The 24,777-nt window shown below is 31.8% G+C and overlaps 1 protein-coding gene and 1 long non-coding RNA gene across 6 annotated transcripts; one reads left to right on the forward strand and one right to left on the reverse strand.

The window, feature by feature from the left end:
- The first annotated feature begins 1,216 nt into the window (after positions 1 to 1,216).
- Positions 1,217 to 5,083, forward strand: LOC130900066 (uncharacterized). 3 transcript variants are annotated; one of them, XR_009060130.1, is made up of 3 exons: positions 1,217 to 1,540; positions 1,745 to 4,073; positions 4,400 to 5,083. It is a non-coding gene; the product is annotated as an uncharacterized LOC130900066 (long non-coding RNA). The 3 variants fall into 3 exon arrangements; XR_009060132.1 differs by having other exon boundaries at positions 1,272 to 1,540; positions 1,618 to 4,073; XR_009060131.1 differs by having other exon boundaries at positions 1,217 to 4,073.
- Positions 2,023 to 23,116, reverse strand: LOC130900048 (NACHT and WD repeat domain-containing protein 2). Of its 3 annotated transcripts, XM_057810371.1 has the most exons (22): positions 22,845 to 23,116; positions 22,740 to 22,757; positions 22,417 to 22,542; positions 15,925 to 16,142; positions 15,469 to 15,666; positions 14,038 to 14,205; positions 13,834 to 13,984; positions 13,572 to 13,779; positions 13,361 to 13,516; positions 13,016 to 13,311; positions 12,730 to 12,964; positions 11,279 to 11,650; positions 10,987 to 11,218; positions 10,587 to 10,774; positions 10,455 to 10,528; positions 9,631 to 10,158; positions 5,932 to 6,179; positions 5,316 to 5,388; positions 4,744 to 4,880; positions 4,410 to 4,610; positions 3,808 to 3,942; positions 2,023 to 3,746 (listed from the first exon to the last, which is right to left on the reverse strand). In XM_057810371.1, the coding sequence occupies exons 3-22, from the start codon at positions 22,482 to 22,484 to the stop codon at positions 3,535 to 3,537; spliced, it is 4,098 nt and encodes a 1,365-aa protein (XP_057666354.1). In that variant the 5' UTR covers positions 22,485 to 22,542; positions 22,740 to 22,757; positions 22,845 to 23,116; the 3' UTR covers positions 2,023 to 3,534. The 3 variants fall into 3 exon arrangements, with proteins under 3 accessions (XP_057666354.1, XP_057666362.1, XP_057666370.1); XM_057810379.1 differs by having other exon boundaries at positions 10,587 to 10,759; positions 22,740 to 23,116; XM_057810387.1 differs by lacking the exons at positions 15,469 to 15,666; positions 15,925 to 16,142; positions 22,417 to 22,542; positions 22,740 to 22,757; positions 22,845 to 23,116 and adding an exon at positions 14,845 to 15,109.
- Between the last annotated feature and the right edge of the window lie 1,661 nt (positions 23,117 to 24,777).

Below are 24,777 nucleotides of genomic sequence, written 5' to 3' on the forward strand. Positions count from 1 at the left end.
TCCAACACTGCATAAGTTGATTACTTGTATATCAGCTTAAGTATTATTATAATCAATTCAGAAAACCACATCATCTACTTTTTTCTCGTACAAATGATTTTTAATTGTTGGAGAAATACAAAAAGCAAATATATATTTGAAGAAATATGACACAGTAAAGAATATCCATACCTTTCCTTTGACATTTCATTTTCTTAATTTTTTTACAAAATCAATAACCAAAACCACCATAAAACTATAGAATGAGGGTAGAAAATTAAACAGTATGGTCCCCAAATGAAAATCAATCCTAAATCGCGGCATTTCATTTCTATATAAATGCTACTACAGAGAAAACAAGAGGCATCATAAATAAATACATGAAGAGTTAGTCGAAGATTCAAACTGTTTACTTATGTATGTATTAACATTTTGATAAGTAAAGACCGATTCATAGACTTGACTTTCCGTTCCAAAGTTTTTTTTTATTGGGATAAAAGTGACAAGCGCAAACGGATGTGATGGGCTCTTTTATGTTGAAAGTCACCAACGGCAGACCAATCGGCAAACAGCGACATCAAACGGCAACTATGAATGGTCGTATGCGATGTTTTTAATTTTGTAACAGCAAATGGAAAGTCTAGTTAATGAATCGGCCATAACTGAACATAGTTTAAGAAGAAATATTACTATTAATTATCCATTGCCAAATATTAGTTATAGTAGTAGACAAAGCAACATATTCAATTAAATTTAAATATGATCTATATCCAATTTCAATGAAGATGGAAATTAATTTGACTGTGTATATACAGGGTGTTTCAAAACTTTCGCATGCCAATTATATCACTGCATTAAGCGAAAAAAATCGATTAAAAATCGCCATTCACATGTCTATAACGCATAGATTAATCGCAAATTAACAATAACGCCAATCAAAGCTTGTGGAATGTTTAAATTCCTCCCTATCGAGCGGGTGAGAGAGCCATAAAAGTATTTAGCTGCTGCCGCATTTTTGAACTTTGCGTTATAGACATGTGGTTGTTTGGTGATTTTTAATCGATCTTTTTCGATTTAATCGATTAATCGATATAACTCGCATGCGAAGGTTTTGAAACACCCGATATATAGTGTTACATAAATTGAACTAAATTTAGAAAAACAACGTAACCTGGCTTCGCACCAATAGGGTAGCAGTCCTCAAATTGATTAACAGTCATGATTGACTTATTCTGACACTTCCAACCATTGTCATATTTTGACAAATTATGTACCTAAATGTTTTTGGTGTATTTCTTTATTCACAGGTGTAATACAATCAGCAATTTTTGAGTTCACAGTTTTGACAGAATGACGCGGCAAAGGGCTTTGTTCTATAATAAATACTGATATGAAGATCTGAGAGAAATTTATCCTCATGAAATATATTACATTTGTTTAGGTTATGTAGAAGATATTTTTGACTAGGAATAAAATAATTCTCTGCAAATTAAGATTTAAAAAATTATGGATACTAAGTATTGGTTCAAATCATTTTATGTTGTAGGACCAATGAGAAAAGGTAAGGAACACATAAGATTTTGAGAAGATAAATATTCTTTCTCTGAAAGCATAGAAAAGTTTACTTGTATGTTTCAGATTTAAATGTGAGAAAGATATTGGATATTTATTTATAGGTCTAATTCTTTCTTTTATTTTGATAACTTTCTAAACAGTAGTTTTAAGACATAAGAAAATATTTTTTCACCGGATTCTAAAATAACAGGAATGGGCACAAACAAAAGGATTTGAAACAAGAATTTTTTGTCAAGAGAATTTCAAAATGAAGAGTAAAACACCATTGTAAATTGTAAGTGCCAAATCTTGTTAGAATTTCTACTAAATTCATTTAGCTTACCCTCTTCCACTTTTTTATTTGTACCAAAGTTATGTTGTATTGGAAACTGTACCTGGAAAGGGTTTTTTATTATTTAAAAAGAGTTTACCTAATTCACATTTTTTTTTTAGTAAAAATAAACTTATAAATAATGAGAAAAACAAATCATATATTTACTTTGTACTACTTCAATTACTACAAATTCAACCAAGTCTTTTTACATACAATTTATTTTACTTCAGTTTTGAACACATACATCCCACAAAAAGTTCTCTATCATTTTCAGTACATAAGTACATAAAGCATGCAACAGATTTCTTTGATATCCTGTAACAAATAAATTTGAAATTTTGGAGAGTATATTAATAGTAAATTTTGATGTACCAAAATATAATTCTCAAAACTCTTAACAATATAGACTATTAAAATATTTTTTAAAAATAAACAATTGTTTATCTGAAACCAGCAGATGATTAAATAGAAATGTATCTATAGAATGAGGGCTACTGAATTTAAGGCTCTGATGCAGAGTGAGGTCTCCAAGAATCAATATCATTGTTTGTTCAGGGAACTTTAATACATATTGTCAAGATTCAAATGCTTCATTCATATTTGTGAATGTTTTGAAGGGTCATAGTTGTCACTTTGAAAAGATATCAACGTCTGCTTGAAATTTTTTTAATTAAATGAAATGTTTTTTTTGTAATGACTAATTTTGACAGTTATACTTCAATACCTCATTAGATGCATAGAAACAGTAGCCCTTATTATATTGTAAGTGAAACACCATTAATTTTTTAAACGAGGCGCCCCTACTGGATCTGAAACCAGCACAGATCACTCTAAATTATTTTGAATTGGCAACAGGTCTGTTGTATCTATTTTAAATGGAACAGCTAGGGAAACTTGGAAATTAAAGAGAACAAATGCAAGTTCCTTACAAATAATTATATTATTAGATACAGTAGTGGATACACAATGAATGAATTGAAATAAAAATAATGTTCATTCCTTTCTATATAGTTTGATGCACAAAAATTGGAATATTTACATAGATACAACTTACCCTTTACAAAATATTTTTTCGATAAACACATCAATTGAAATAATATATCTGATTAAATTGATACATCGTAATATATTTCAATTGATATTATATCAAATATCCTTATGCTGGGGCGGATTTACACGAATCTGACGTTTATTCAAAATTTTTCGTTTTCACTACTCTAATTCCTAATATCTGATGAAAATTGCAAATTATGGAAGTAATATTATTTTATTTAAAGATGATTAAACTATAATAATTGACAGCCATTCGGTTCAAATCCGTCCCTGTTGTTTGTTCTGATAATTGAATATTCTGTACACAGGTATTTTTTTAAGATAAAACTTGATAAATAAATGGAATTCGAAAGATAATCATAAGTAAAATAAGGTTGATTTTTTACCACCAACAAGAAAACTTATATTTGTATTAAAGGGTGTACAAAAGATCTGGAGGTGCTGGAAAGTTGGCCACTGCTTTAATTCAATTCTGAATTTAAAGTCTGAAACAATACATGACAAAAATATGGGATGTTCCATTTATGTATTCTGGTGAAGTTTTATCTCTCGAATTCCAAGCTCATTTAAATATTGAGGGTTTGAGAATTATAAACTATGATGCTTTATTTTAGTCAGCACGTTTCTGGCACCACAAAGGTTTTCCCAGTATTTTCCTCTTCACCGAATACCTCATGTTGCGGCTTTTCTGGAACATTGGGTCCTCTCAATTCCAGTGTAACCAAATTTTTATATCCATCCAATGCCAAGACCACAAATCGACCATGTGAAGTAATTTCGCATGCTGATATTTTCATTTTTGGTGTATAGACTGCTACCAAATCACCTACAATTTCCAGATTTTTCAAGTAATGGATTTAGTTCAATGACTATAGTTTGACTCTTACCTTTATTAAGGTCCCATATTCTGATTGATCTATCCCTGCATTCTAAATCTCTAGAAAGACAGTAGCCACCTGTCGGATCTAGTTTCAATGATGATACTGGTGCTGTATGTCCACTTAATGACCAACGACAGTTACCTGTAAATATAATGTTAGATTAGCAGAATGGAATTATTATAAAATGAGTTGATGTAACGAACACCACATGTCTTAAACCAAAGTGAAAGTGAAAATAGAAGATTTCTGGTGTTTTCTTCTCCTCGGCTCCAGTAAGTATTGTTCAACTTTACATTATACACTACACTTTAAACTAGGTTGAGTAAAAGACTACACATAGCACTCAACCTTAAACCAGACAACCTTTAGATCCAATTTTCTGTTTGACTCTACAGAATGTTTCTAAAGTAACGTCATCCCATTTTAAAAAGTAAAGTTCATGAAAACGTGTGATATAGGTCTTGTCATAAAGAAAGTAGATGTTCACTTTTATGACATTACAGGCATGTTTAGAAGAACTTTTCTTGAGGCAGTTGTATTATGTGTGTTGTGAAAAATGTTGTTTTTTAGCATTTAATATAATCAAGTTTTTTTGTAGTGTTACTTACCAGTTATGAGGTCCCACACAAGTATTCTTGCGTCCTCAAGACCAGATATGACACAGCCACCTTGTGAGCTTATTTCTAAGGAAACCGTATTACAGGATGGCTTCCATTTCTTGAATAATGTACCACTTTGCAAATCATAGACAACAATAAAATTGGGATTTGGTTCGGCTATCTCATAACAAACACAACAAACGTAGTTACCTACGAATTAATCAATATGTTTAAATGTTTGGTACAGGAAATAAAGTTTTGAATATAAGGAATCGAGAATAAATGGAAAGGCTGAGTATATTAAATAACCAGATGTTAGTTTACATATCTTGTTCAGATTTACCTTCATAGGTTATGGCGGATAACGCTGTTATGAAATGATGATGAGGAATTCTAAGATCGTACAATAGTTTTCTAGATTTCAAATTCCACACTAATAATGGAAAAGGTTTTTGTGTTTCGTCTCCACAAACAAGGACTCTAAAAATATTAAAAAAATGGATTCTTTCTAATCATGAGTTGAAAACTGACAAATTAAATTCTTTTGTCTTCCAGTTCGACCATTTTATATAAATGAGACATATTGACATTCTCCAAAATCTTATTTTCACTACTGGAGTAAGACAAGAGAATTTATGGAATGTTAATAGAATAACAGTTCCATAAAATAAAAAAAAAGAAAATTAAAGCTGATGAATAATAATGACCATGGTATTTATTCGAGAGGGTCTGAAGATGTTCTTTTTCACAACGTAAGTTAAAATACAATTCCATGAATTTTTGTATCCATACAACTTCATAACTTTTTACATAAAATGGTTATTATTGGAAATCTTCAAGAATTTCATCCTTCAATATTTACTCAAAATGTGAATCCTACAGAAATTTTTTATTAGAAAATTAAATTTCACTTACCTCCCATCCCCTGAAACCAGCAGAGAATTAAGAAAGCGGTCTTCCCCTGCCTTGAATGTGGTTACGCAATCACCTAAAATACAGTTTATTCTAAATTTGCTTTCTTCTAACATTTACTCTCAATACACACGGAGCCACTGAAAATAAACTAAACTCAAAAGTGACTTAAGTTAACAACTGGTTAGTGACATGTCTGCACACACAGCAGACTCAATTGTGACTAAAACCTGACTAACTTAAAAGTCAACAATTGAGGTAAGTTAAGCCACAAATATTTTTGAGCTTTTTAGATTTGTAATTGTACAAAAACTACAGCGGCGATACCAAACACGTTTGGCAATAGTGGCAGGGACATACTAAAATATATTGCATAGTCTGGCTGTTATTGTTGCTGGCTAAGCTATTACAACTACATATTGCATTGAAAATATTAGCCGTTTAGAAACCCCAAAAGATTTAGTAAATGCCAGAACAGTTGAATCTTTGATTTTAAAGATTCAATAGTATTCATACCAGAACAAGTTGAGAACGTTATCAATTCACTTCAGTTGGGAAGATACTTATATTTGTATTTTGATATAAAATTCGAGTTCGAATAAAAAACATGTAAACTTACCATTTTCTAAATTCATAAGATTTATATACATTCTATTTCTACTGAGTGCCACCAAATGAGATTGGTCGTGTAGCCCGAAGTAGGGCATCTTTTGGTTCATGACACCTTTCAATTTTGTTAAAAAACTACCAGAATTTAAATCGAATATCCTTAATTCTCTTTTACACAATACAATACATTTAAATTGATCTATAGGAATTAAATTTATAGGATGTGGAACGTTCTGCAGTCTTCTTACTGGCTGGCAACTAAAAAAATAATATACAAGCACATTTATTTAAATACCTCACAATGAATTCCTAATTGAAATCTCATAATTCAAAATTTTTCCAAATAAGTTAAAAATGGAACTGAAACTGATTTTTGTAATAACACAAAAAGACTTGTAGAAACAATGTTCTTGGCGGATCAGATCACTTATCACCTGATTGGGGGTCCTAACCCAGAATGAGAACTTTTTAGTCTGTATTGTTATGTAATAGATTTTAGATAAGTTTTTCAAAAATAATTATTAAGTATTTATTAGCGATTTACCCAATCAAAAAAGTTTATCACCAAATTTGAATATCAAGGTAGGTATTTTTATGTCAAATAGCCAAAACGTATAAAAACAGCCAGCATTACTATCCTATTAAGTTTGCTCAATGAAATAAATGAAAAATAACTATGTACGAAGGATTAATAACCTGCAATATTAAAAAAAAAAACCAACACTAGACAACCCGTCAACTCATCACATTTGACATCCATGACTATGGAGAGAGAAGAGGAGGAGGAGTGTCTCATATGGGAAAAAACTCGATAAAGTTTCCAGCTGTATACGATAAATAACTATTCAGAAACCTTCTATAAGGGCACTGATGTAGAAAAAGGGTATGGTATGAATGCTATAAAGGTTTCGATAATTGTTGCTTTCCAATCGCACAACTTGAGCACAAGTGTGCGCAATGCCTCAAACGTATGTTGAGATCTGTGCGTAAAACACAATTGCCCTTTTCCCTCGAAAACCAGATGACTTTCTGGGCTTCATTTGTGGTTTTGAAATAGAACCAGGCCACTCCAAATATTTTCTAACATTATTGGATGCAATAACAAATACGGAATTTACATTATTACTCAATGAGGCTATAGAAGGGCCCAAGAACGTAATCTATAGTAAAAAGTATGGTTACAAAGAAGTGCTTCCATAGGTATATATTTTGTAAGCAATTAATCGAAAACTGGAAGAGACAAACTAATAATTCGTGGTTATATGAACAGTTTAAACTGGAAGGAATCTCCCGCTATTAAGGTGCCGACAATATACTATTTTTTCTCTCGTTCAAGATACCTCTTGTAGGTTGCACATGCTTGAGAATGCGCAGAACCGAGCTGGGACCACGGAGGTTAGAGAAATCGTTGTAATTCTGTCTTCCTTAGTCGGAACAGCTTCCACTTATAGAAACTGTCCATAAAAGGGGGAATTCCACTAAGCACTCACGACAATCACGTTAATGACCACGATATTTTCTGTTTCACTTAGTCCAAAGCGTGATAATCGTAAACCCCAGTGGAATGGCTTACAAGGCATTGATATAAATATTAACTAATGCCAAAACGGAAAAAATGAAGCGAAAGCTTCAAGAGGTTATGTTATAATTTGTAAGTTATTGAATTTATATTAAAATAAAATCAAAATATCTTCTGCGGCGATAGTAAAATATTTGGTAATGTGTCACAAGAATGCTTCAAAAGTACTTATAATATCCCATACCGCATCAAATAATGAGACAGATTTTCATGGTTATAATCTGCGTTGCTTGCGATGACGTCATGAGTGACATTCTCGCCGTCACCACAATGATCGCTATATGGAATGCCCAAAAAAGTATTTCAGACGCCATATTTGACACTTGACACAAAACTCACCGATATTTGTTGCGTGCCGAGCCCATGGGCTTCGTCGACAAAGTGTTTAACACAGAACAAACCAAGGGTATGGTCTGTGGTGTTTAATGAATGAATTTGATAGCGATTAATATAGTTTCAATCCAAATTACTTCGTTCAGTTTCCGAACGACAATGAACGGGAACCGAATTACTTTACAATCAGGTCATGATTGCGTTAACCCGATCATAGTTTCCGAAAAGGCCAGTCTTAAAGCAAGAAATTCAACTGACTTTGCAAAATTGACGGTCGGTTATAAAATTACTTTTTATTCATATATTAGTTACAAAAGTGATTTGAAAGGACATTGTTTCACATCTTATTATGATTCGTTATTTTTAACTTATGTGTATAAGGAATGGAAACTGAACAGAAATTTTTATAAATCATATTCAAGTTTTTGATTTAAAACTTGTTGAAATATCTTTGGTGCAGGTGTGATTCACGGTTGAACGGAACACACACAAGATGAAAATCAAATTGTTCAATCAGAATTCATTCTTATTTTGTTTGAATTTTGTATTTAATTGGAAATATCTGAATAATGATTGATAAAAATATTTGAACCTAAAAAAAGGCTTCAATGTAATTATTATTACATTGGCTTATTCAGTATGCACACATTCATGACGTGGTGAGTCGAAATATCTTTATCAGTTACTGATGATAAAAAATAATATTTTTTGATGAATCTTCAACTAACTTTAGTCACATATCGTTCTATGGAAAAATATAAACTCAATGGAAAAAAACTGTTTTAACCAGTTTAAGTCATTTATTTTGGAATTTCAGTGAAAAGATACTACTTTATATTTAATTGAATCAGTAGTTCCAAAAACTTTTATAATATTGTCAAGATTAGCTCCACTTAGTATAAAATAACAAAAAAAATGTTCTCTGCTTCTTCAATAAGTAAGTTCACTTCAATAATGAGAACTTCTGCCATTTTTTTTTCACCTCCACAACAACAATTAATTTCTGGCTTCTGAAGATCGTGGAAGCCCCTTGCCATAATTCCCCACAAATTTTCTATTGGATTGTACCCAGACTAAGGGCTGGCTAATACAAAATGTTAATTCCGCAATCCTCAACTCATTGTTCAGTAGAGCGTGCAGTATAAATCGGCTCGTTATCCTACTAAAAAATTATTTGTTCTTCTTCGAACAATGTAATAAGCATTTTCAGCAAAATTCAGTAGGCGTTGCAAATGGTGTTTTGTAACCTGCGATTTTCGCAATTACCTTGCGTTATCAACATTCTGATTAAGCTATCATTACACCCTAGATTACATCGCTTCATAATCACTGCTGAGGATGCTCCTGTTTTTGAGGTTCATTTCAAAACAAAATTTTGAAGGTCTTATTTTTCCCGTTATCGTCTGCCTCGCGATTTAAAAAATCTTTGATCACTCCTTGGGAGTTGTTCATATAACGAGCAACTTGCCTTTGGGTCAGCCCACCTTTCCTTAACTCCATATTTCTTCGCTACTCAAGTTTCGGGTTGATTGTTTTGAAAAAAATAGATTAATTTACACGAACCGTCACAATTTAGAAATCAAAAAGGTCATTAAATGCTCCTTGCCAATATAATAAGATGAAAACGGATCTTGAAACATAATTGTGCAATTACTTCATATTTTAATTTCATAAATACTTCGAAACTAAAATGGATTTTACAATTCCAAATTGAAGGAAACAAAAACGTTTATATTCAACGAATGTGTCGATTTTTTTCATTTGTTCAGGTTATATATAAATATATAGTAAACTTACTTAATAATATCCCAGACACAAAGTTCCTTTTTATTCGTAGAAACGGTGACGATGAATTGATCAGTCTTTGGAAGTCTCACTACTAAATCAAAAGTCTTTTCGTCGCTATCTATTCCCATTACTTCTTCCGATAATAAATCCGCTTCATTTTCGGTAACAGCCATTAAAGATAACACGGGAGGGGATTTACAAACACTATACACTTTCGATAAACTAGAATCGCCATTTTCTATAGTTAGTTCATTTTTGTTGATTTTCTCCGTCAGATATTTGTACATGTGCGAATAAAATTGATTTCCATCATAGTTCAAGATCGCCGCGTGAGTTTCGATGAAATTTTTTAGGATAGTCGTAAGCTGGTTGGTCGGGTGAGAATGTAAATTGATATCCTCTAAAATTTGATAACAGTTCGACCCGCACACTTTGTCATAAATCCAAGAAATATCAGAAAGAAATGGCGAATTTTCCAGGTTGGAATAGAGTTGGAAATGTTGGTAAGGAAGTTCGTCCAATCTCCGGCGGTTGTAACTGTTAACAAAATTAAATAGATGATAGAGTTATTGTGTAAGGTGAAGGTGGTCATAAAAATGCCGAAACTTGGTTTCCTCGAAGTGATTTGTATGAAAAATGATGATAATTACTATTGGTAGAACAGAAAAAAGCTTCCAACACAAAAGCAAAGTATAAATAAAAATAATTAGAAATTGAAAGCTTTATTTCAAAAACAAAATAATTATATACATGCATATGCAAACAAATTTTATATAAAAAAATGATAATGAACAAACAAAATTAACTGAAAACCATCCACACCATCATCATACCATTTTCCTAATAAATTTTCCTGGACTACTAGACGAGCTTGAACGTTCGTAGGTTTATTTTTCCACCATCGACCCTGGAAGAAAAACTCGTTAACTACCAGAATGCTTATTAAAACTGCAATATACACTTACGTTATAATAATCGTACAACATCTGATGAGCCCATTTTTTATGACTTTTGAATCTCTCTGACGCTGCTCGCTTCAACAAGTTATCTTTCCATTGAACACCCAAAGCCTTCCCAGTCATCGTCCAATGAAGAAATGGAGCCAAGTACTTGTTCAATCTGGACCATGTTAAACATGCTGGAGACCACGACACTATGAAAAATAAATCAATTGTGGCCATGAAGCTCAGTTAAAAATGTCAAATTTTAAGTGCAGACCAAAATACGGCGGGAAGGTGGCTCATTCAAGGATGTCTGTGAATGGAATTATTAAGCGAGGTGTGGGCAATCAAGTGAAAAGAAATTTTTTTAAAATGAAATATATATTTTTTTTATTAATAGAGCATTAAATATAAACGATCTTACCATAAGTCATCCCACTATGGAAATTTTCATCGAAAGCTAATAAATCTATCATTTCCGAATCTGTAAGACTATGTTTGGTACAAGTCAATAAAGCCAAAGCATGTTGAACTTGCGTTTCACCTAAGATAGCTTCCAATTCCTCAAACATCTGATGGATTTGATCGTTAACATGACCTTTTGGGAGAATATCATGCTCATTATCGACCCACCAAGATGTTTGCCACGCCAAAACCTCAAAGCAAAAATTCAAAAAATTATCAACAATTTTTATTTTCAATAATTTTTCACTCACCTTAGAATATAAAGGAATCGTACATTCTTGGACAGATTTCAGAACACAGTCTTGAATTTTGGAATTAACACTATGATTGTACTGCATAACGCTCGACATGAGAATGCTCTTCGCTTCTGCCTCACCTAGAATTGGCATCTCTATAAAACTATCTTCGTTAAGTTTTCCGCTAATTTTGATGTGCATATCACTGGACTCTGATACAGAGATTATTAATTTTATATTATCTGGCAACTCCGTAGGTAGCCAATCTATGTTTTTAGAACTGTACGCTCGAACTTGGTCTAAGCCGTCTAAGAGTATTATCAAAGGTCTTTGCAAACAGCTCGCTGTAAGTAAAGTTGGAAGTACCTTTTGATAAGTTTCTATATTCTGGAAAAGAAGAGAACTTTTATGCATAACTAATGGTCACTTAACTTTTATAAAGTTCTAAATGTCTTATAATGTTTTAAAAGTCTTTAAATTTATGGTGCATTTCACTAGGTAGGTAACAATCACAACCACGGTCCTTCCATACCACTTAGTACAAAGCATTATAATCGTAAACCTAACTGGAATGAATTAAGAAGAGTTTTATGTCATCACTCCGGGCATCACGGGTCGACCTTCAAGGAAATTCTTGGACCTTGGAAACCAATAAAAAATGCGTATTCACCATTTACCATACATAGTTCTGATTAACCTGCGTTCGCTGTTCGTACAAATTTGTATGCAGATGGAAAAACGGATATGGCAACACCAATTAAGCACATAACGGAACTACCTCCAGAGAGTGCCAATAAAACAATGAAATCGTTATTTAACCCGCCGTCATGTGTAACAAAGTACAGAGCTGAATAAGCGCCCTCCCTTTTTGTAAATGCGAAACTTACAAATCATTCATACAGCCTTATAAAACATGGATGCAAATTATCTATACTCAAAAATCTTTCAGAATGCCATTTTACTAGAATAATATAATTTTGAAATTTAGAAAGTTGTTGATGGTTAACGTTTGAATCTTTTATGATTTCTAAAAATGCCCTGCTCAACAGCACGCATAGTAGCGCTTCGTACAATTTTTGGAAATTAAGCAATATCAGAGAAGATTATTGGTCGTGCATCCGTCAATGATAAATGTCGAAAAGGTTGGCCAAAATCAGTTGTCGCTGTGCCCAACATCATTAAAGAAGATCGGCATCTAACAAAAGACAAACACTTGATTATTTGAATGAAAAACAATGAAACACCAGTTTGTTTTTGTTCCACTTTTTGTAAAAATTAAAGAGGCAATCCACGTATTATGGGTGGATGGTAGAATTGTGCAAGGAAGAAGTATTTGGCAAAGACAACAGTCATCATTAATAACGTTTTAGCAAGAAAAAAGCGCTTATTCTTAGAGGCAGGTTAAGGAAGACTTGTATTGAAAATATCGGGCTTGGTATATAAAAAAACTACTGATTAGTACTTACATTGGTACAATAGCACTTATGACCATAATTCAAAATGGAACACTGATTGGTAATAGAACTTAAAAGTTGCTCTACGGTACTAGATTGGGCACTGATGCCGATAAATCTAACTATTAAAAAAGCTTCCGGTAACCACAACTGACAACATTGGGCAACTCTAGCAAGCAGAGTGGTTTTACCGCTACCACTAGGTCCGTAAATAACTAATGGCGCAGAACTACTACCGGTTATATACCTAAAAAAATGTATTATACTTGACTTTGTTTAACGAACAAATAATACTTACTCTTTAACGTTATTAATAGTTTGTTCTCGATCCGTACTACACTGTGCTGCTTTTTGGCAAAACGTGGTCTGTTGGTTTAGTTCTTCAAATAATGTAGCTTCTATGCCGTAGCTAGGTTTCAACATCGTTTTATTTTGATGTTCATCTATGATCGTTTTTATCATTTCGCTAAGATGTTTCCTCAAATGGTGTACTACGTTTGCTAAATATTCTTCATGTTCTGGTATTTTTACATTCAAACCACCTTCCACGTACTTCACTGGTATTCTTACGATATGCTTCTCAGCTAGTTGATTCTAAAATTGAAGATTTTGAATCTCTGCTAACTCGGTCTAGTTTTTTTACCTTCAAATCCTTTTGTAAAATATCTAGTCTTCTATGGGCTTCCGCTTTTCCTGGGCTCATGTTTTCAGGGGTTTTAGCAATAGGAGTATACACCCTGTTCAACCATATACATCTTTTAGCTAATTCTTGGCTCATGAAAACTGTATTATGAACTTCCTATGAAACGGATTAATAAAATAATGATCCTGCTGGATTTATTATTACCACTTACCTGTTCGACCACTGTCGTTAGATAAGTGTCTCGAAGTTCCTGCGAAAAAACTGTTATAAGTACTGCCAACATCTTATCGATTTCAATCGCCCATTCAGCAAAAGCCCGTTCTCTATCCTGTAGAGAAGTTTCTTTGAAACCAGGAATATGACAAGATATTGGTCGCAATCTGTAGCATGGTGGTTGTGCGTGACTATCTAAAATATACCTATAAAAATATTATTGTTAATTATTTAATATAAGTGCGTTTAAACGAATATACCATTTAGATAGTAAACCTTGAGCAGACTGATTCTCAGCACTTTCCATTGCCATATTAAAATCTTGACATTCTATAGTGATTGGTAATAGTTGGGTACCAAGGGAATTATTCAAATATAAAACTGGTATGATATAAGCCACTTCCATTTGTCCTACAAACAAACAGTAATAAATTTTTTGCTGCATTTTTCTTCATAACACGTACTCGTTAGTTCTCCAATACATAATTCAGGAAATTCGTGGTCTTGTTGTTTTTCCAACAGCGTTTTCCAATGTAAATCTACAATATGCAATTCATAACCTCTTGATCTACAGTTCGCCCTTAATTCAGGATAAATGACGTTATGGAGAGCCCCCTTTTCAACATTACAGTCTAAAAAGATAATATTTATTATATAAAACCAATTTTAACTGCAAATAAGTGATGGGGAATACTAGAATACTAAGAACCTGATTGATGGAAACAGCTCTTTCTTACCAAAAATATAGCTTTGGAACAACTTTTTAAGTGTATCTCAAAATACGTGTACGTATTAGACTTTTTCAGGTCAATATGGATTACATTGTAACGTAATTGAACTATCCACTGACTGTCTCCTCCATAACCGGTGTGGAGGGAATTGCAGTGGCCGTGTTCAAACCCACATACCAAGATTTCCTTTAAGAGGACATTAAAAGGAAAAAAAGAAAACTAACATGTTACATATGAGAGAGAAATTGTCTTTCGTATCACACTTTTTAAATGAAAAGTTCAATTGATCAATTTTTTTAATATCTAATTTTACGGCTTCGCAAACCTCGCGTTTTCAATTCCGATTGCTTTTAACTATGAATTTTTATTGAAAAAATAACTTGTACGGCATAAGGCTTTTTTTGAATTGATAGCTTCAACACTATATGAAAACACATAGTAAAACTCATAGTAAAAATAAACATAGTAGTTAATGAAGAAAATACATTTTTTTGGTGTGAGCAAAGTGCATTAAATTCTTTTTGTTGTTCATCGAGTTACCTTAATAGGGGCAGTTTTAGAAAACGGCCTAGTAATATAGGTGAAGTCGCATCAGCGAAGCCTTCTTTCGTTTCACAGATATATCCAATAAATATGTCTTATCAAACATGGTATATCTACTTATAATAGTGGAAAAAAGGATAAAGAGTTGCATTTTGTTACTTGAGCGATTTCCTTGTTTACAACATTAATGTTTGCTTTGTTGTTGTCCTCTAGTATTAATCTACCAGAAACTCGCTTCTGTCATATGTCATATTGTTACTTGAGTAGTGGTGACGGATATGAGACAGCGAGGCAACCAAATATCAAGGAATCCCAATTCATAGACAAACTTTCTTACTTACTTAAGTCACATAAACCAAGATTAAATAAGCGAAATGCTGCCGCGCCTTTTTTAAGCGTACAACTGGAAATTATGTTTTGTATTATCCATCTCAAGGTTCAGGAGAACTATATTTTCATTTTTGTTTTGCTATTATACCAGTACCAATATTCTAAGACTGAGGCCGTAGACGTGGGCCCACTTTACCCACGCCACTGACTTTAAACATCCACCGAATTAATTAGGAATTAATTTCAATCAATAAACTTCTACACCTATGACATGTTATAAGGGACAGTTACCTTGTGAATCCGCCGCACAAACGTATATAACTATTTTTCTACTTTTGAGAACCGTCTTAGACTGAGCGATTTTTCCCATGATTAAATTCTGGAGATTCTCAGACAAAGCGCCGACTTCTTTGGGAACGTTCCCGTCGAATATTTTCTCAAATTCCTTAGGACTTTGATTTCCCGGCGGCGAACTTAACGATACCGAATCTATAACAGGAATAGAGAAATAACTGTTTAAACAAATATAAACTTAATACCTGGATACATTTGATAAGCAAATTTAAATAGGATGAACTGGACGTAATCAAAAAAACATATTGATTTCATCTGCAGAGGCACATTTTTGCCAATGAAAATGGATCCAAGTAGTGCAGGACCGGTGAGGGTGAAAAAATTCGAGGGAGACCTACGTCCAGCAATGAGCACTAGAGACTGATTGATGGTGAACCATTATTTTACTGTTACCTGATACACTGGATATAGTTGCTCCTTTAAAAGCTTTCGTAAAGCTTGGTTTCTTTTCTAAAGTACTCGATGTACTGGATGGAATGTTTCCCGATGGTAGTTGAGGTTTTCCGGCAGTAGTGGGTTCCAAAATAACACCTGAATGTGGCGTTATGTGGTTCAGCAAAGTTTGTTGTTTCTCGGTAGGTAAACTTGATCTAACTTGATAACTTCCCGATCTTGAACAACAAAGAATAAAGGGTTCATCGAGCATTTGCTATTGGGATGTTGATTTTTATAAGGTTATGAAAAAAAAGTGATTCCAATAGTTAGTAACTAATATATAGTACATGTGTGTCATATGAAAGTAAAATTACTTATTAGCTTTGTCGTAACTGTGCTGTTTTTTTCAGTTCTATAACTGAGTTTTTGACTCAATATATTCAATCAATTGGAACTTGATCAAAATGACATATAAACTGACTAAATTCCATTATAATTCAATGCAACACCATATATTTTATTAATTCCTCAACATTTCCGAGTGTCACTTAATTCATATAAATTTACCGTACTATTAAACACTGTACTATATCAAATGATTTTTGAATTAACAGTGTTTCTTAAGTGTGTGGTCGATTAACAACGAATGATGAGATATTTAGCAAAAATTCCCATGAGTGAGAATATCCAAAATTGTAATAATGGAACAAAAAACTAAGCAGAACGTCGAAATAAACTACAAGGCAGTCACCAAATAACAATTTTAACATCGAAAAGCTAAGTGCCGCCCCTGTATTGAATCGAACGATCCCTTGTAGTTTATCTATTAATAAGTTAGTTTATAATCCATATCTAGGAAGGTGACGTTAAAATCGTCATATTCAGAAAAACCCATTATTTTAACCTTGAATATCTTAAGACGCGTACGAGAGATTTATATTATAGTCCGGGAAAATCACATCAGTTTTTTCAGAGGCGGGTTATTATTATATAAATATATATTTTGGTAAATTTTCATTCAAAAAAGACATCCCGAAAAAATTGAACGCAGCAAACTGCATCTTGAAATTGTTCCATTTCCATTTTGAATTCCCAAAATTCAACGGTAATTCCAGCTCTTCTAGAAACATTTTCTCTATATTTCCATTCAATATCAATTTGTTTTTGTTATTTCTATATACGGTAATTATACACTTTCACGGTCACCTGGTTTTTTGGCTCTAGAAAATCGAAAAATGGATGGATTTTAATGATCTTGGTCTCAAAATGTTCCATTTTACGGCGGATTTGTAGAAATAGCTGGAATGAAAATTTCTCATAGTTTTACTGTTTTAAATCGTAAAAAAAACGGTTTTGCAAAATAATCCTTTACAAAAAATTATGGTAATTATACACATTTTTCGATTTTCTAGAGCCAACCTAACCTAACCTAACCAAAAAACCAGGTGACTGTGAAAGTGTATAATTACCCTATATACTTACAGCATAAATGAACGAAAGAAGTTTGAAAATTTCTTACCATTTTTTTAAAAAAAAGGGGTCGAAAAAAAATTGAAGAGATCAGATTAAAACTCAAATTTCCAGTTTCCTGAACTTCAGTGGAATTTATTTGAGAGTTCAGGAAAATTTATTGGTGGTCCATATATGTCCTTCTCCGAAATAATCGATGTGTGGTTCATTTTTCGAACTTACTCTACTGTACTAATACTTTGGAGACAACCAACTCTAATAACGTCATAAGTATAACAAATTATTATTTCCCATTCCGAAATTGCCCCACTTTTTTTGGCTTAAATAACTGAGTTTTGATTATTACGATCAGGTTATTAGCTCAAGGTTACGAAATTATATCGTCATCTGTTTTTAACACGTATATTTCATATTATTCAAAATAAACACAAATTATTACGTTACGTTGATGTACTACCGTAAGATAAAATATTTCTTTGTATAGTATAATAGTATTAAATTTATTGAATGCTTTCGCAAATTGCATATCAATATATAATCATTGAAGGGTGTAGTATTAACGTCAGAGAATACTCCAAACATATTTGAGAAGTAAATACAGATTTCATAATCGACACTTGAGTAAATAAACACTGTATTTGTTGCAACCATAGTGCATTAATAATCAAAAATATATTTCTATATTGATCCCATATTCAGTTTTAATAATGTATCCATTCGATTCCCATGAATTTTTAAAAGGTTCCTGCATGTCAGGGACACAGTCGCTGAATTTTATGTGTGCTCGTCCTAGAAAAGAGAAATTAGGTCACGAGATTCCAAATACGATTACACACTGTTACCCATTGACGTCATCAACGTGACGTAAATGTTTCGAAACACTGCACCTAGTTGCCCGGAAAAAATATGTGGTTTGTAGTTTTGTAGAAATAGACCGAATTTTTGATTTTAAAAGAAGATATAAATGAAGAGGTGTATTTTTCTTTCGTTTGCTAGGATCAAGTCAATAAATTAGTCCTATTTAAGAAAATAAATAAATTAGGATTAAATCAGATGAACTATATGTTGATTTAATTGGTGAATTAAAAAGAACATTTTCTTATTAGAATAAAAAATAACGAAATTCCACACATTGGGTAGAATAATAGAAAGCATAAATTGACACCTAAAACTTCTTTGTTAAGTTCACTTTTTGTCCGGGACGTATCAGTTACCAAGTGTACGAGGGCGGTTTAACAGAAGAGTGACTATTTAGACTTGGTAATACTTTCGCAACGGCGACGTTAGTTTCCGTCTTGTTTCTGATGTAATCTGTCAAAATTATACACAAATTTAACAGCTTAATTTGGATATCTTCAAATGCAATACAAGTGATATAATTTTTTGTATTCTGTGTATTTCAGTACCGAAGAGTTTTGCTTTTCAGATTAATAAGTTTGTTTTTAATTTAGTAGTGATTTATATAATAAAATAAAGAACAAAATTCATTATAATTAGAAGAATTTTATTAGCTTTGGTTTCAATCTAAATAGTGTAAAGTTAACCAATAATTGTCCGACATATTTCGTATCTCATAAACCCCGGTTGCGCTCGTCCATGACGCGTAAGTTCTAATGGAAATTTGGAAAAATTGGTGTGGAACATGCGCAGATGGTGCAAGAGCGATGACGGGCAAAAATGTTGGTTAGGCTGCTCATAGCAAAAAAATTAGCACCAGAATTGAACGATGTGCTTCGGGATGCTGTTGAGATCATAAATTTTGGAAGAGAAGATCAACATTTGGAAAAGTAGGCTCGAAAAAAATTCGTTCGGAATGTTTTCCAGTGTCGACAATTTTGTAATCGAGAAAATTCATTGCAAAACTTTTATTGCAAAGAAATACAGTTCCGTACATATTTTATATTAAATATTTATAATAAATATAAAGCTCAAGAGGAATTTGCTGAGCTTTCGAGTGACTCAAACTTAAAACTACAATTTCAAAAAAGCCCTTGACTGAATTCTGGATCGGAACTAGAACTGAATTCCCCACAATCGCTGATATGGCGTTAAATGTACTTCTGCCATACTTTCTCAGCTTTAACACATATAAAATCCCAATATCGTTCAGCTCTAAAAAATGATGAAGAGGTCTTACGTCCAGCAGGCACGTTCATCTCATCAAATTTTTTACGTTTCAAATGTTTCAAAACGAAATCTAAAACTATATATTTTCATATGTATATTGTTATCTAATAAATAAATCATAAATGGGGTGGTGAATGACAAAAGTTTAAGAAGCCCTGCCGTAGACTATAACACTATGAATGTTGGTCTTGAGCTAAAATTCGAGCCAGTTATCTAATGAAAATTCTAAATCATTTGATCTCTTTATGACTAAAGCGAGTTTCAAAGTAATTTTTGAAAAACTTCAATCATCTATTTCCATAGACATATATAGACATGTCTAGAATCCTTTGTTATCGTTTTCTTTCACTAATTTTATCGCAATTAAAAAATAGAACGACATATTTTTTTTCTAACTTATCATGATTTAAAGCTTCTAGTCGTCAAGGTCTTGCGTTATCATTAAACTAAATGTTTTTTTCAAACAAAATTTCAATCAGTTGAAGCATAACTACACACAACCGCTGTTTTTAAAAGTGTGATAATCAGGAAGTTTGCGTTGCAATTATTTCAGTTGAACCATGAATAGCAGCTGATAAATGGGTAACATTGCACAAATATTTATATTTGTATAAAAGATTTACAGGACATGATCTACCTCAATTAACGAATTAGCTAAAACAAAAAAAATATGCTATTACGTTATGTTTTGAAAAGCGTCCACACCAACCGCCATTAAAACCTCATAAACTTCAAATATGATTTACTTCTAGTGTATTTATGCAAACATTTCGAAATTTCAAACACACTTGCGTACGTCAAAAGGGAAATAACCTTTATAGATATTGAATAATTTGCGTAATTGGCTTTTAAAAACACAACAATAATCAATTTTAATTGAAGACATAATAAGTAGTAACTACTTATTAGAAAAACTTCGACTTGGCCACCGTATGAACAACACGTACATTTTATTTAATAGTTTGGCATTAAAATTCGTTTTGAAATACGAATGGTACATAAAAAATTGGCGAACTATACAAAATAAGTTATCATTCAGCTCAAAACGTTTCTTTTAAGTAAAAAATAGACGAAACGGTAAACTTTTTTAAAAATTATCAACCGACTTAGGGATGATACACTTAATAAAGATCGAGGGTATAAAATATTGAGATTGAAAAAAAGATAAATAAAAATGCGATATTTAAATTTAAACGGATTGTAATCGAAGTTAGAAACGAAATTAGAAAAAAAGTAAAACAGTTACAGCTATAGAATCAGAAAGAACAAAATTCTCACAAACAACACAATTTAGAATAGGTGAATATTTAAATATGTACGTGAAAATTGTATTAAATCAATGTGTAGTCCCCCCCATACGAGCTTGTTAATTAGCCAAAATACTCTAAAAATTTTCATTCATACTACAACAAAATTAACTCCATAAATATAGTGGAGGGTATATAATTGAAGAAGATTATATTTAAAAGACTCGGTTTCGAAATTACCGAAACATTTATGGAATCACGTGTCGCTTTCTAATAATAATCTCACCTTCATAAATTCGTGATATGTCACCAAATTTACTTGATTAAATTCGTATTTTCACGGTATATTTTTAGATATTTAAATTTTTAGAAATATGCTGCAATCTTGCTGTGACGGTTGTCCAATGTAAATATTTTGATTATTACTCATATGACTCGAATTAAATGCCATAAATAATTCTTAAACGTTCTTAAAAGGCAAAACAACAATTATTAAGGAATTTTTTTGACTAAGACACTAAACATTAAATTCATAAATATCTCGTTCCGTTAGTCAATTGGTTCATAGTCGATACGAAAATCGAATACCTTTTAGAGTCAGATCTCGTTATTTAGAATGGCACACCCACGACGGGCTCTAATTTTTGTTTCAGGTTACCTGTAATATAATTTTTTTATGAATCTATAAGAAACTACCCACCGAGAATCTTTCACAAAAAAATAATAATAATTTATAAGAATAAAGTAATTTTTTTAAAAACCGTTAAGATGCAGTTTCCAAGGAGTCACAGTGCGAAGAGTTCATCTTCATTTTACCTTCATAGAAAAATACTTTCTCATACATTTTTTTTATCAGTTAGTTACAGTCAGTTACAAACAGTTAGTTTGCTTTGTGAACAAGTACATATATAATTGTGCAAAAAAGTTTTTCAAAAATATATTTTAAGTTAATAATTTGAAACACACTTACAAGGACCATTTAACCGTCTCCCCAGTCTAATTTTCTCAAACTACTCGAGAAATAATCTGGCAAGTTACGCAAAATACGCGTTAGTCTTTGCCATCGCCTATTTATTTGTTCGAAATCGCTTCCCAGCAATCTATTTTGTTGTTTGGGAACAGAATGTAATCAGAGGGAGCCAAAGTGGATGGAAAGCCGATTTTCTTAGCAAATAAGTACAATATAATAAATTATTGTGCAAAAAATGGTTTTTGATTTCTTGGTATACCGTTCCTCAGATGTGGTTCATTACATCGACTGTATCTTTGTTTCAGAGGTATAATTTTGTACTGTTTTTGTACATATTGTCTAATTTATATGTCTCTTTGATAGCGTTTTTATGTTTCAACATCTATGATTTTATTTTATAGCAGTCTTCTTTAAATCCTTGTTATATTCCACAATTTGCTCTGATTTCTTCTACTTTTTCCTTAACCATCAATAACACGTGAAAGGGATGGTAGAATTTATTCTTCTATTCTTCTTTTTTGTATAAATAATCCATAGTGCATATGATTCTCGTCTGATTTAAGACTAAATTGACAGTTACTTTACAATTATTACATAAGTGTTGTAATTTTATTTCTGATTAAATAGTGGTTTTGGTAGTTGATATGTCAAGAGAAATTAATATTAAGTAGAAAGAATTTTAAATCGAAAACTTACTCTTCGGACCTTTGCGACATATTGTCTTTATCTTTATGAGCTTGTCCGCTGCTGCAGGAATTCCCCATCTTCGTATATTTTTAGTTCCTCCTATTTTGATTCAATTTATCTTCTTGAGCCACGCATCTTAAAAAAATTAGTATACTAAATTTTCGTCAAAATATAACAATACTTTTATTTTTAAACTTTTTTATCTTGAAGTTAGTGAGGTATTCAGGTCAACCATATAATAATATAAGTTTATTTGAATTAATTGAAATTTGTAAACTGGGATGTTTTATCGAAATTTTCAAATATTTGTAGAATAAATCAAAATAACTTACCTTCTGTACTATACTCCTCTAAAAAGGAAATCTTTTCTTCATGTTGTTCACAAAGTAAAAAAAAAGTTATAAAACAGTTAATTTAAATGATTAAGTATCGCCTACCCCATCTCTCTAGATAAACATTTGTCTTTCGAAAAGTATCCATCCTACTTGAGATATTTTTTTCAAAAATCCAAAGTCTTCAAGAAGATAGGTACACGTTTGGATGAGATAAATAATATTTTTCTGGAGACCGTGTAGTGTGTTTTTTTTTTCAACAAACAATTTACTAACAATACCACAACACTTCACATAAATAGACGAAATATTTAGAACATACCGACTGCATGGTTGACGTAAGTCATACACTACACAGTGGACTAAAATCGATATCAGCCAACGACGATCAGGCAAGCGCCGAGCTGTGACGTCAGAAGACGCCGGGACAGAGGCGGAGGTGGTAGGTAGCTTGATGCTCTTGAAAGCCAGTAATGACGTACGTTTTTCGGGAAAAATCGTTACACTTCGTATTTAACTCAGGGTTTGCTTTTATGAGTTGCACAGATAGATATAAAATTAACCTTGTGTAGGTGTACAAAAGAATATTTATAATATAGGGGTTGATGATTTTTCCATATTCATGCTTTCAAACAGCCCTAGAGTGAAAAATAATTTGAAATATACGTTCTCGATTAATTACAATAGGATCACAAAGTAATTTAAACTCCCCTGGGTAGATGACGCATACAGGGTGACTGGAATAGCACTACAACAGAAGGAAAAATAAAAAAAATATATAGTATAGTAATACAGCATTTATACTATCGAGATTTTTTTAAAATCTGTTGAAATGATATAGCCACGAATTTTCTGCGTACTTTAACCGAATTAGAATCATTTACTCACTAAAAACTATTTGTTGAAATGTTATTTTAAACAAATCGAACTGAGTGGGGGTCGACATATTAGTTTCTTTTAGATACATAACAGAAGTGACCATTAGGCCACAATAATTAATTAACAAAATTGGAAAAATATTTGACGAAATCGCATTATGCCGATTGGCACGATTTTATAAAAACTCATATATTTCGATTTTTTTCTGAATTTTTAATATGCTACATAGCCGAGTTATAAATTTTAATATTTTATATTTCGAATTCTGCTATACAGTTTATGAAGCATTTTAATCCCCACGTTCTTTGTTTGAAACTGTTTTCAATGTATTCTTATTTCAGAAACATTTCATTTTTGTTTTTACGTTTCATTACGTTTTTGATTTCAGGCTTTTTTTCTTATTTTTTGAAAATAATTTTTATTTTATCTCTCAAATCGGATTTTTCAAATGCAAATACGTGAAACAGGATTTAAAACGATTACCTATATAAAAAACCTAATCAGCAGGTACATTTTTTGTTAAAAACATTTTTCATTAAGGTATTTTCAAGTATCACCCAAATGAAATACACGTTTGAATTTCATATAAGATTTAAAACGTTCATGTAAAAATTAATTTCCAAATTTTCTGTATTAACTTTTCCATATGTTTGGAACTATTTTCAAAAAACTGATTTTTGGACTTGTTTTCAATTATTTTCTACCACCAATATTAAGCGTAACTGGATTTTTCAATAGAACATATCATTTTAAACTCTAGATTTTTTGTTTGATGTATTAAAAATTCTGATTTCGGGGACGGTTCTCAATTATTTTCTACCGCGCAGATAAGTATGAATTTAAATTATCAATTTCTAATACGTTCAACTATTATGTGAGGAACTTTAATCCCTACATTTTTTGTTTGAATTTTTTTGGGTTTTTGACACTTTTAAAAACTGATTTCGGATTTTGTTCTTTATAAATTTCTATTCCCTATATGAATTTCAATAATTTACAATAAATACTTCAAATGTATGATAATATCAACTTGTATTGAGAAAAGCAAGTTAGCGTTTCCTACAGTAATTTAAATCCTCATTTTATTACACTATAGATATTAGCACAAAAGCTTCATCATAAAATGTCTTCAAAGAATGTCCTCTTGAATAAAACACAA

The sequence above is a fragment of the Diorhabda carinulata genome, chromosome 1 (genome assembly GCF_026250575.1).
Source record: "Diorhabda carinulata isolate Delta chromosome 1, icDioCari1.1, whole genome shotgun sequence".
Classification (NCBI taxonomy): Eukaryota; Metazoa; Arthropoda; class Insecta; order Coleoptera; family Chrysomelidae; genus Diorhabda; species Diorhabda carinulata.

Excerpts from the sequence above, each read along its gene's own strand:
- LOC130900048 (XM_057810371.1), bottom strand. The coding sequence starts at position 22,484 with ATGGGGAATTCCTGCAGCAGCGGACAAGCTCATAAAGATAAAGACAAT. Across the intron at positions 16,143-22,416 it reads ATGTCGCAAAGGTCCGAAGA|ATCGGGAAGTTATCAAGTTA; the intron begins GTAAGTTTTCGA and ends TTGTTGTTCAAG. Across the intron at positions 10,529-10,586 it reads TGTTGTACGATTATTATAAC|GGTCGATGGTGGAAAAATAA; the intron begins GTAAGTGTATAT and ends TTTTTCTTCCAG.